This window comes from Ursus americanus, chromosome 5, assembly GCF_024610735.1.
Source record: "Ursus americanus isolate L20-20 chromosome 5, mUrsAme1.1.p, whole genome shotgun sequence".
NCBI classification, from domain to species: Eukaryota; Metazoa; Chordata; class Mammalia; order Carnivora; family Ursidae; genus Ursus; species Ursus americanus.
The window spans coordinates 82,565,161-82,577,425 of NC_142131.1; the positions used below are offsets into that span (position 1 = coordinate 82,565,161).

At 35.6% G+C, this 12,265-nt stretch overlaps 1 protein-coding gene across 1 annotated transcript; it reads right to left on the minus strand.

Annotated features, from left to right (window-relative positions):
- Positions 1 to 6,330: 6,330 nt before the first annotated feature.
- Positions 6,331 to 7,266, minus strand: LOC123780153 (olfactory receptor 6M1-like). Its single transcript, XM_045778940.2, has one exon. The coding sequence runs from the start codon at positions 7,264 to 7,266 to the stop codon at positions 6,331 to 6,333; it is 936 nt and encodes a 311-aa protein (XP_045634896.2).
- Between the last annotated feature and the right edge of the window lie 4,999 nt (positions 7,267 to 12,265).

Sequence of the window (12,265 nt, forward strand, 5' to 3'; positions counted from 1 at the left end):
TAAGAGGCAGCCTACGGAATGGGAGAATATATTTGCAAATGACACGCAGATAAAAGACTGGTATCCAAGATCTACAAAACTTCTCAAACTCAATACATGCAAAACAAATAATCAAATCAAAAAATGGGCAGAAGATATGAACAAATCGTTACCAATGAAGACATACAAATGGCTAACAGACACATGAAAAATGTTCAAAATCATTAGCCATCAGGGAAATTCAAATCAAAACCACACTGAGATACCACCTTACACCAGTTAGAATGGCAAAAATTGACAAGGCAAGAAACAGCAATTGTGGGAGAGGATGCGGAGAAAGGGGATCCCTCCTACATTGTTTGTGGGAATGCAAATGGTACACCCACTCTGGAAAACTGTGGAGTTCCCTTAAAAAGTTAAACATTGAGCTACCCTATGATCCTTCAATTGCACTACTGGTTATTTTCCCCAAAGATGCAGACGTAGTGAAGAGAAGGGCCATATGCACCCCAATGTTCATAGCAGCATTGTCCACAAGAGCTAAATTGTGGAAACAGCCGAGATGCCCTTCACCAGATGACTGGATTAAGAAGATATGATCCATATATACAATGTAATATTACTCAGCTATCAAAAAGAACAATTTCTCAACATTTGCTGCAACATGGATGGGACTGGAGGAGATAATGCTAAGTGAAATAAGTCAAGCAGAGAAAAACAATTATCAATGTTTTCACTCATCTAATGAACATAAGAAGTAGGAAGATTGGTAGGAGAAGAAAGGGATAAAGAAAGGGTGGTAAACAGAAGGGGAATGAAGCATGAGAGACTGTGGACTCTGGGAAACAAACTGAGGGCTTCGGGTTGGGGGTGGGGGAATGGGATAGGCTGGTGATGGGTAGTAAGGAGGGCACGTATTGCATGGTGCACTGGGTGTTATATGCAACTAATGTATCATGGAACTTGACATCATAACCAGGGATGTACTGTATGGTGACTAACATAATGTAATAAAAATATTATTAAAAAAAAGAAATAGATAATGGAATAAATATGTTTTTATACCTGACAATGTGTATTATGTTTTTTTCTATAAACAGATTGAGAGTAAGAAGCACTATGCCTCATATTGTTCTAAAGCTGTAAACCTTTCTTCCATCACCATTACACTAGTTCAGCTTATGTACCTATTATCCCAGCATAACTGCTAACAGCAGTTAGCTTTCCTTTCATTTTACAAATTGCTCTATGTAGGAAAAAGTCTATGCATTTATCTTACTATGAGCTTACTTCCTTATATTAGTTAAATTATTCTAAAAGAAATAATTCTAAAAATGAATGTTCTTAAAACCACTAAACTGTACACATAAAATGGTTAATATTAAGTAAATATTATGTTATATGTAATTTATTTATTTATTTATTTATTTATTTATTTATTTATTTATTTTTAAGTTTTTACTTATTTATTTGACAGAGAGACACAGCCAGTGAGAGAGGGAACACAAGCAGGGGGAGTGGGAGAGGAAGAAGCAGGCTCCTGGCGGAGAAGCCTGATGTGGGGCTCGATCCCAGAATGCTGGGATCACGCTCTGAGCCGAAGGCAGATGCTTAACCACTGCGCCACCCAGGCGCCCCGCTATATGTAATTTAATACAATAAAAAATGATGATACAATATCTCTACTCTACATACAAGTGTCTTATGCAGGAGGGTCAACTCACCCTAGCCAGGCAGGTCAGATCCCTTCCCTGACTCTGTAAGCTAGAAATTAGGTTCAGTACCTGATGAAATGGGTTAATGTGAAGTTCCCTAGTGGATGTAAAACTTCTTTATGTCAGAAGTAAAGGAGTCAATAAACAGAAAGAAGCAGTTATAAGAGATTGAAGTGAAAGGACTGACAGCTTTTAAATGCTTGTCATCATGAGGACTGCATTTGTTTATTTGTTGAAACTTTCAAGGGATTCTCTATACCAGCAAAATCTCCCTCACTGGACTTACATAGAATTGGGTTTTTGTAACTTGCAGCCAAGCTAATCCAGAATTCAGATTTAAAAATCCATGTACAGAACTAGGAATATAATGATATACTATTATACCATTATGGCAATGTATAAGACTTATGGTATAGTATAGGACAGTGAGGATTTATTTTATTCCAGACTGGGCAGTTGGCAGCATATAATGTAGGTATCCAGCACTTGGTTAAGTTATATATAGATAGAGATAGAGATGATAGAGATAGAGATAGATATATAGATATAGATATCAAGATATATATAGATATCAATATATGTATATATGAGCAACAATAAATATATTTCTTTTTTTATTATTATATTATGTTAGCCGCCATACAGCACATCCATAGTTTTCTATGTAAATTTCCATAATTCATTACTTGGGTATAACACCCAGTGCACCATGCAATACATGCCCTCCTTAATACCCATCACATTTCTTGTTGCTCATATATTTGCAGTGAGTATGGAGCTTTTAAGAAATTTCTTAGGAAATTTTTTAGTGTATCAGAGGGTTTTAAATAAATCTTGTACCCTTCAGTCAGAAAGAGCAAAAAAAAAAAGTTTCACTTATTTAAAGTGGTATCACAACTAAGAGAATAAAGACGGAAGGTCTAAGATGCAGTGTATCACTAAAGACCTTTCTACCTACAGCTAGGTTTAGATCATTATTCATAGCCAACACCTAAATTACTAGTGGACCTTTACAGTTAATGTACAATTGTGAGATCCTGAAGGTTATAAACAAATCTAGGAGAATTGTATTTGCCTCTTACCCTTACCTATTACTGTGCATAACCTAAATGACTAAATCAAGAAATCCCCATTAGAAAGCATGTATCAAGCTTCTGACCTGAGAATAAAGAAACCTCATACCAACAGAGAACATCCCTACCTCTCTATGCCAACTTTTACCAGAGGTCAAGCCCTAGTACCAGAAACTGGAACTTAGGTATTATGTACAACCCTTGGTCTGGTGATAGGAAACAAAATTTCAGGATCCAGATACAAAGAGAATAGTAATTCAACAATCTATCTCATGTTGTACGTTAGCAAACTAAATTATCAATCCCCATCACATGTATCCAACCAGAACATGAACTAGGATTCTGGCTAAGTTTGGTTTTGATGAAATATAGGAGCAGGGAACATTATTCCTGGGTAAGGGGACAAATTTTTAAGTGCTAGATTGTCCAGGTCCAGCTGTTAGGCTATAACAGACCAATATATTTGCGACATTCTAAAAAAAAAATATTGACTAAAGGCAGAACAAGAGAGGAAATTTCCAAGGAAGTTAAAATTGGGAACATGAAGATTGATTGACTAAATAAATACTTTTCCTTCAGGAAACTAGTCATCAAATGGCTATGAGAATTTCTCTTTGATGTTTGATCCTATTTTTCTTGTACCACAGGTAATGGTGCACACTGTGGAAGAGTTAACACACTATGGTGTTTCATTTTCCATTAACTAAATAGGATGAAGTATTTCCTCCTCTATATATTATGAGTTTTGTAAATCTTTACATCAGACATCTGAATTAAGGTTGTGGATGGGAAGGATATATCAATGTTTCTGCACTAAGCAAGGTCATCATCCAGTGGTCCTCATTTGGAGTGAAATGGTTTTGTATTACCTCACTGAGAGTTGACAACAAGACCAGAAACTTATGAGAAAGTCCTGCTTTGCAACTGTCCTTTACTAGAATAATCACATATGACACTTCATTAAAAAATAGTAGCTATAATTTATTGTTTTCCAAATGCCTTCATGTAAACTAAGTAACAATGTAACTCAGTGACAAACTTTTTTTTTTAGCACAGTTAAGACAGGCTTGAGTCTTTATTTATTTTTAAAATTCACCAATACTTAAGAAGAAAGTGATTAAGTGCAGAAACTATAAATAGCACAAAATAGTCATGTCCAAAGACTTTATAAAGGAGCAAAGAGAACAGGATTTGGAATGAGGAGCTGTGTTCAACTTGGAACTACATTTTTTAAATGTTTCTGTAATCTCAGGGAATCACTTGAGCCTCAGTTCCCTCTCTATATAATGGGCATAACAGTAGTTATTAAACAATAATGAGATTTAAGGCCCACAAGACAGCAGCCAAAGAAAGGTGACATTCTTTCATTACCCCTTCTTGTTTTCCTGGAGAAAATCTTGGAGCCTACTATTTTTCTAAGATAGATCCGTGTTCCAAAATCCTAACTCTTTTTCTTCCAAATACACCAGTAAATCTCACACCCCTGGCAGACTCCTCTACCCTTGTACTCCCTCTATAAGTGACCCCTTGCAGACTCCCTTTCACAGAAAAAGGCAGAGAGCTAACATTTGCAAACAATGCAGGTGTGAGGAGGTATCAGGGTTCCAGGGTTGAACCTGGGTTAGGACCCCAGACTCACTCTACTGGGACTGCAGCGGCTGCCGCTGCCACAGACCCAGAGACAACCTAACCAGAGATTGCCTTGGTATTCTCAAAAGAAGTGCAAATTTGGCAATACATTAAATATTCATCCTATCTATTGTGCAAGCATTAGACAAAATAAATGGTTGTTTATGTAATAGTATCATTATACAAATCAGCATAAAATTTAACTGTATGTAAGGAAAGATAGAAAAAGTCAACTGAGAGGTATTTTTTAGTGTTCTTCTATTTTATGTGGCGTGAGTAAAACTCTTTTCCTTCTGGAACTCAATTCCTCTGAAAAAGATACTTGTGAGATGAAAATACTGACCACGTGTGATGGATCCTGCAAAGGTCACATGGCTAAAGCCATGCAGTCAAATTGTATCCCTGGGATATTTCGAATTTGAAGGAAGTCAACCTCTCTTCATTGATCAATGCTAATATAAAATTCAGAAACTGAATCTAACCCTATTGCCTACAAGTGAAATAGTTAGGCTACCAGGAATCTGAAGAAGTTTGTTTGCTTGTTTGTTTGTTTGTTTTTTATGAAAAGGAAAAAGAAAGAGCTGAAAAATGGCAAAAAAATTCCAGGCACCAGTTATTTTTCTTTTGGATACTTATCACGTTCTGATGTTAAGTATTTTGTAAGAAGAAAATGTTTTGCCTGACATAAATATTATTTTGGGGGAAAGATAAAGATAAACAAATTACTAAAGTGCAATCAAATTTAAAAGGGACAAGAGATTGATGAGGTCTATTTAATTTATCTTTTACATCTCTGAGATAGTGAATTTCTTTTTTTAAAGATTTTATTTATTTATTTATTTATTTATTTATTTATTTATTTATTTAAGAGAGAGGGAACATGAGGGGGGAAGGGTCAGGGGAGAAGCACACACCCTGCTGAGCAGGGAGCCTGATGCAGAACTTGATCCTGGGACTCCAGGATCATGACCTGAGCTGAAGACAGTCACCAACTGAGCCACCCAGGCACCCTGACATAGTGAATTTTTAAGGATAAATACATGTCAGTTTCATTGGAGAGGGATTTCCTTCTGCCTGGAAGAAAATAAGTTATTCATACAGAAGAAAATGTTTGAACTGACATAAACATGCAAACAATTAAAGGTAAATGTATAGAAAAGAGGATAATAAACATAAAGAGAAAGAAATAAAAATGTGTGGAAAGTTGGTTAATACTAGGTGACAGTTGACATTTAAAAACCTCAGAATTTAGGGTACCTGGGTGGCTCAGACAGTTGAGCATCTGACTCTGAGTTTCAGCCCAGATCATGATCTCAGGGTCCTAAGATAAAGTCCTGAGATTGAGGCTTGGGTCAGGCCCCATGCTCACATGGAGGTTGTTTGAACTTCTCTCTCTGCCTCTGCCCCTCCCCTCACTCAAATAGTAGATCTCTCTCTCTCTCTCTCTCTCTCTCTCTCTCAAATACATAAATCAAATATTTTTAAAAAATTCAGAATTAACTCCTTAATTGTTTATAACCTTGTGAGTGCCAGTGTGTCTTGCCTACATGACCACAGACCTGAAAAGTTTATTTTTTCTGAAATTGGAGAATATGAAATTAATCAAGTAATTACACACATATAGGCCTTCATTACAACACTACTATTACCTTAATTACACCACACTTTTAAGCAAAAGTACTGCCACCACCATATGGACTACTATATATAGTACATTAAGTGTCACTACTCCCAATACCGAAATACTTTTTTTTTCTTATTTATTCAATCATCTTGAAATACAAGATGTATATAAACCCAGTTTAACTATGTTATTATGATTATACATAATAAACACACATAAATATATATTTTTTCCACTTATAGAATAAATTTCAGAACTCATTCTTGGCAAAACTAAAAACACTCAAGTTTGGGATGATTCAAAGATACTATTACTTGGGCCTCATCTGCTTGAGGAAGTTCTGGCCCTTGGCCAAGTTGTCCTTCAGTGCATCTTTCATGGTTTCATTCCTTAGACTGAAGATGAAGGGGTTCAGGAGTGGTGTGATGACACTAGACAGGATAAAGAGGATCTTGTTAAGATGCAAGCTGCTCTTCTGGGAGGGCCGAACATAGACAAAAATGGAGATCCCGTAGCCCATGGAGACCACAGTGAAGTGAGAGGCACAAGTGGCAAAGGCTTTGCGTTGACCTTGTCCTGAGGGTATCTTCAGAATGGTGGAGATGATGTAAACATAGGAGACCACAGTGAGGGAGAGGGAGCTGAGGAGCAGGACAAGAGAGCTGAGGAAGTCCAAGAGTTCAATGACACGGATGTCAGTACAGGCCAAGTGGAGGAGAGGGGCACTGTCACAGAAGAAGTGATCGATCACATTGGGGCCACAGTATGGAAGCCCAGCCTTAAGAACAGTGGATGGGAGAATGAGGAGAAAGCCACCCACCCATGAGAGGATAACAAGACGCACACAGAGTGAGCTGGTCATAATCACAGGGTACTGAAGGGGACTGCAAATGGCCACATAGCGATCATAGGACATGACTGCAAAAATGATGAACTCCGTGCATCCGGAGAGGAAGTAGAAATAGGACTGGGTGAAGCATCCACCAAATGAAATGGTCTTTCTCTCTGACAGGAAGCCTGCCAGCATCTTCGGAACAGCACAGGTGGTAGTTAATACTTCACTGAAAGAGAGATTGCTGAGGAAGAAATACATGGGTGAGTGAAGCCTGTAATCCAGGAGAATCAGGGTAATGATGAGGGTGTTTCCAAGGACTGTCACCAAATAGGCCAATAAAAAAAACAAGCACAGGAGGCCTCCAAGGGCTCTGGTGGTTGGTATCCCTGTAAGAGTGATCTCTGTCACCATGGTCCAGTTCTCCCTCTGCATGCTGGGTGGAAAATCTTAATTTTGTCAAGGAAGCAAAAGAAGCAACATGTATTAATATCTAAGACCAGTATTCTAAGCTATATCAAGATGGGCACCATTTTATTTCTAGCAAAAATAAGCAACATTTTTGATAAATGTGGTTGGCTTTCGCTTTTCTTATAATGTCCATGTAAGTGTCATTAACATCCACATGAAAATTGGTATTTTTAATAATTAGCATGAATAAAGGTCATCTTCTCTAACACAGGTTTTTAAACCCCTACATCTCTATTTCATTATTGAAATGATAAAAAGGCAGTGATTACACTTTATTTATATTCTTTCTATATATTTATCATTAATATTTTTAAAAAAATATTTTGATCAATGTAACTAATAGGTCTTTTTAATTATTAAATGTATGGAATTGGAAACATTAAAATTTCAATTTTGTAACTGATTTTTGCTTTCAGAAAACATCACTTACAGTACTCATTTGAGATCCTTTCCAGTTTACTCAGATATCTAATGTGGTCAACTCTACAGAATCAAAACCTTTACTAATATAATCTTTAAATTTTATTTTAGTTAGTAAATACTTTGTGAAGAAGAGTTTATATGAATGAAAAATGTGTAAATACCCAAGGGAAACAAAACAAGTAGAATATTAACCTTTTATAAGGTTTCTTTCTGTGGAACAATTTTTGATCTAATTATTCATTGTTGTCAAATGCTTTTTTCTACATCTATTGAAAGGATCATATGGCTATTATCCTTTCTTTAAAAATGTGGTATACTTACATATGTCAGTAAGAATAAACAAGGAAAGAGAAAAAAGAGAGAGAGGCAGACCAAGAAGCCCACTTTTAATTATAGAGAACAAACAGATACCACAGGGGAGGTAATTGGGGGAGGGGTTAAGTAGGTGATGGGGATTAAGGAGTGCACTTGCTGTGATAAGCACCATGTATTGTATGGAAGTATTGAATCACTATATTGTACACCTGAAACTAATGTAATACTGGATGTTAACTAACTGAACTTTAAATGTTAAAAAAAACTAAAATTTAATTGTGTTCATTTTCTAAGAAACACAAAAATGGAACTTAATAAAAAAAACTTAAAAAATATTGATGCAACTATGTCGGGAGACTTTTAAAATAATAATAAGAAGGGAAGATATACTAAAACAAGTAGCAGACAAATTAGAGTTTGGGAGAGAGGAAAAAAAATTTCCCAGCACAAAACGCAAAGAAGGTAAGTTGATATTTTAGAATTAATAGTAAATTTTAATTGAAGAGACAATAATCTATGAATTTAATAGAAAAGTGAAATTGTATCATGATTTTCAAAGTATGTCAGAAAAAAAAAGCGAAGTATGTCAGGAATATAGGAAGTACTAGAAGATAAAGAAGCAATAATAAAAAATAACGTACTCTCTATGCATTAATATCACTAGAATGAAAATTAGCAGCTTATTAGCATAATTTTAACATTATTAGGTGTTAAACATTTTTTTAAAGATTTTATTTATTTATTCGACAGAGATAGAGACAGCCAGCAAGAGAGGGAACACAAGCAGGGGGAGTGGGAGAGGAAGAAGCAGGCTCACAGCGGAGGAGCCTGATGTGGGGCTCGATCCCAGAACGCCGGGATCACCCGAAGGCAAACGCTTAACTGCTGTGCACTCAGGCGCCCCAGGTGTTAAACATTTTTAATTGAATTATGGAAATATGCCCAATGCTCAGAGTGAGTTTGTGTCAGCTGAATAAATTCAAAGAAGGATTCTATTCCTTGTTTTGGAATCAATATTGCAAAACTTAAATTTATCCAAAATTTGTTAGTATATGTAATTTAATGTCAATCAGTTACCAGCATGACTTTTAGTTTTGAAATTGATCAACATGAATTAAATGCAATCTTACAGAATAACATACTGCTATAAAATATATAGCTATGATAATATGCTATTACAATACAGCAATTTGGCCAAATATTTAAATTTATATGAGAGCATTTATATATTTTTTAATTTATACTGAAATTTGAAAAAAAAGGAAAATTTCAACTCACACAAAATGAAATTCCAGTGGAGTATATCTTGCTATTAATAACTGCTTTAAGAAACTTACATATTTCTCATTGTGTCACTGTCACAGTACTGAATATGTGAATGTCTTTAAGAATGTTATAGTTTTGGGGGCTAGGAGAGAGAGAAAAAGAGTAGAGAGAATCATGACTTATTGCTTGAATCAGGGAAGGTATGGAAAAGAAATTCTTTAATCATGAGGCATTTGAGTGGGCTTAAGGAAATTAATGGAGTAGAGTGAAACCAAGTAGTGGATGGAAGTCATGATGAAAAACCTAGTATGATTCCATTTATTATTTGATCACTATTATAATTTATGAATTGTCTAAATGTTCGAATATATCCATCGGGCTTGCACAACCACATAATTTTCCCTAGCATCCATCCCTCAAAAAATCCGTAGATACTTCCTATGTGTCAAAGGCATCTTCTCTTCAAAACTAAGTCCTTACTACAACTTAGGAAATACTAAATATAGATTCCCAGCTTCCTTTTCTAGGATATTCACCTTTTTATCGTTACTTACCTTGCTTGCTGGGATGTCTCCCCTAACAGTGGCAATTTCATAGGGCAAGAAAAAGCTAAAGGATGTCCCACATTTTATTTTATTTTACTTTATTTTTTCCTTTTGAATCAGGTTCCAGAGTTGAGGACTGGGTTTTAATCAGAACTGCTGAGAGGAGATTTTTTGTGAGGTCAGGCTGTTGTCAAGTTACCAAAGGACAATCCCAAAGTACTCACATGGAAGAAGATATATCTGAGAATAATAAGGTTTTAAAATCATCCCAGACTCCCACAGGGGGAACCTGACAGGGTGAGAAAAATTAGACTTGTTTGTTCTCATTGTGAATATTTTGCTTTGAAAACTCATTAGTAACTCTATTCCATGGAGACTCCAATAAGTGTATGAAACTTTATTTTCCCGAGAGACATTGTAAAGCTAAAATTCAATAATTTCAAATAATGTGAACAACACTTTTCCTGATCTATATGGAGAAAAGCCGTATTTGTATTCATATATTTATGCATACACATTTGGATGGATCATTACATGTGTTAATCTATAATCCTGCAATACTACAAAGCTACAGCTGTGTGTCCTCCAGCTTAGGGGAGACATAAACTCAATCACTGATTGTTTTTATTGGGTTATACTAATGAATTTGAAGTATTATTTCATAGAAATCCATGGATGTGGTCCATATAAACAATGGAATATTACTCAGCCATCAGAAAGGATGATTACCCATTTGCATCAGCATGGATGGAACTGGAGGAGATTATTCTAAGTGAAATAATTCAAGCAGAGAAAGACAATTATCATATAGTTTCACTTATTTGTGGAACATAAGGAAAAGCAGGGAAGACATTAGGAGAAGGAAGGGAAAAATGAAGGTGGGGGAAAGAGAGGGGGGAATAACCAGAGAGTCTCTGGACTCCAGGAAACAACTGAGGGTTTTGGAGGGGAGAGGAGTGGGGGGACGCGCTAGCGCAGTGATGGGTATTAAGGAGGATACGTATTGCATGGAGCACTGGGTGTTATATGCAAACAATAGATCATGGAACACTACATCAAAACCTAATGATGTACTGTATGGTGACTAACAATAATAATAATAATAATAATAATAATAATAATAATAATAATAAGTGAATGCAGGAACATGAAAAAAAATACAACCCACAACCTCACCTGGCATAATGCCTTAACATAGTGAGTTGAAAGTTTGTTAGTTACTATTATTTCATAAATGCCCTGAAAGCTAGCACCATGGTTTATGCTGCATCTAGCATAGGGTTTGCATAAAATAGGTTTATAATAAATGTTTATTGATGGATCAATAAATTCAACCAGATTTCCTGAGTAAAAAAAAAAAAATCCATGGATGTATAATCATAAGATATACTTTTAAGGATACTGCATATGAATGACTGTGTTTTGTCCTGTACAAGCAACTTAACAAGGGATATATAAGAAAAAAAAAGCTGGGAGGAGTTGTTTATATAACATGATACATAATATTTGGTGAATAACTATTAAAATCAATGATGGCTTATGATTGCAAAAAAATAAACTTCCAAAGTAAAATAAAGGGAAAAAATAAACTTATGTATATGTTAGGAAGTGTGATTAATAAAACATAAGTTTGGTGGGAGTTTGAGAAAATAAACACTGTGTGAAAGAAACTTATTTTTTAATTTTTATTTAAAATTTAGTTAGTTAACATACAGTGAAGTATTTGTTTCAGGAGTAGAATTCAGTGATTCATCACTTACAACATGTAGTGCTCAAATTGCACTACTGGGTGTTTACCCCAAAGGTACAGATGTAGTGGAAAGAAGGGGCACATGCACCCCAATGTTCATAGCACCAATATCCACAAAAGCCAAACTGTGGAAGAAGCTGAGATGTCCTTCAACAGACGAATGGATAAAGAAGATGTGGTTCACATATACAATGGAATACCTACCATTAACATCAACATGGATGGACCTGGAGGGTATTATGCTAAGAGAAATAAGTCAAATGAGAAAGACAATTATAATACGGTTTCACTTGTATGTGGAATATTAGGAATAGTGCAAAGGACCATAGAGGAAGAAATCAGAGAGGGAGAAAAACCATGAGAGACTCTTGACTCCAGGAAACAAACTGAGGGTTGCGGAAAGGGAGGCAGGTGGAGGGATGGTGTAATTGGGTGATGGGTATTAAGGAGGGCACGTGATGTGATTTGCACTGGGTGTTAGATGCAACTGATGAATCATTGAAAATTATACAAAAAAACTAATGATGTTCTATGTGGTGTCTAATTGAATTTAAATTAAAAAATTAAACAAAGCAAACAAAACAAAAACATGAAGTGCTCATCACAGGTACCCTCTTTAATACCCATCATCCATTTAGCCCAT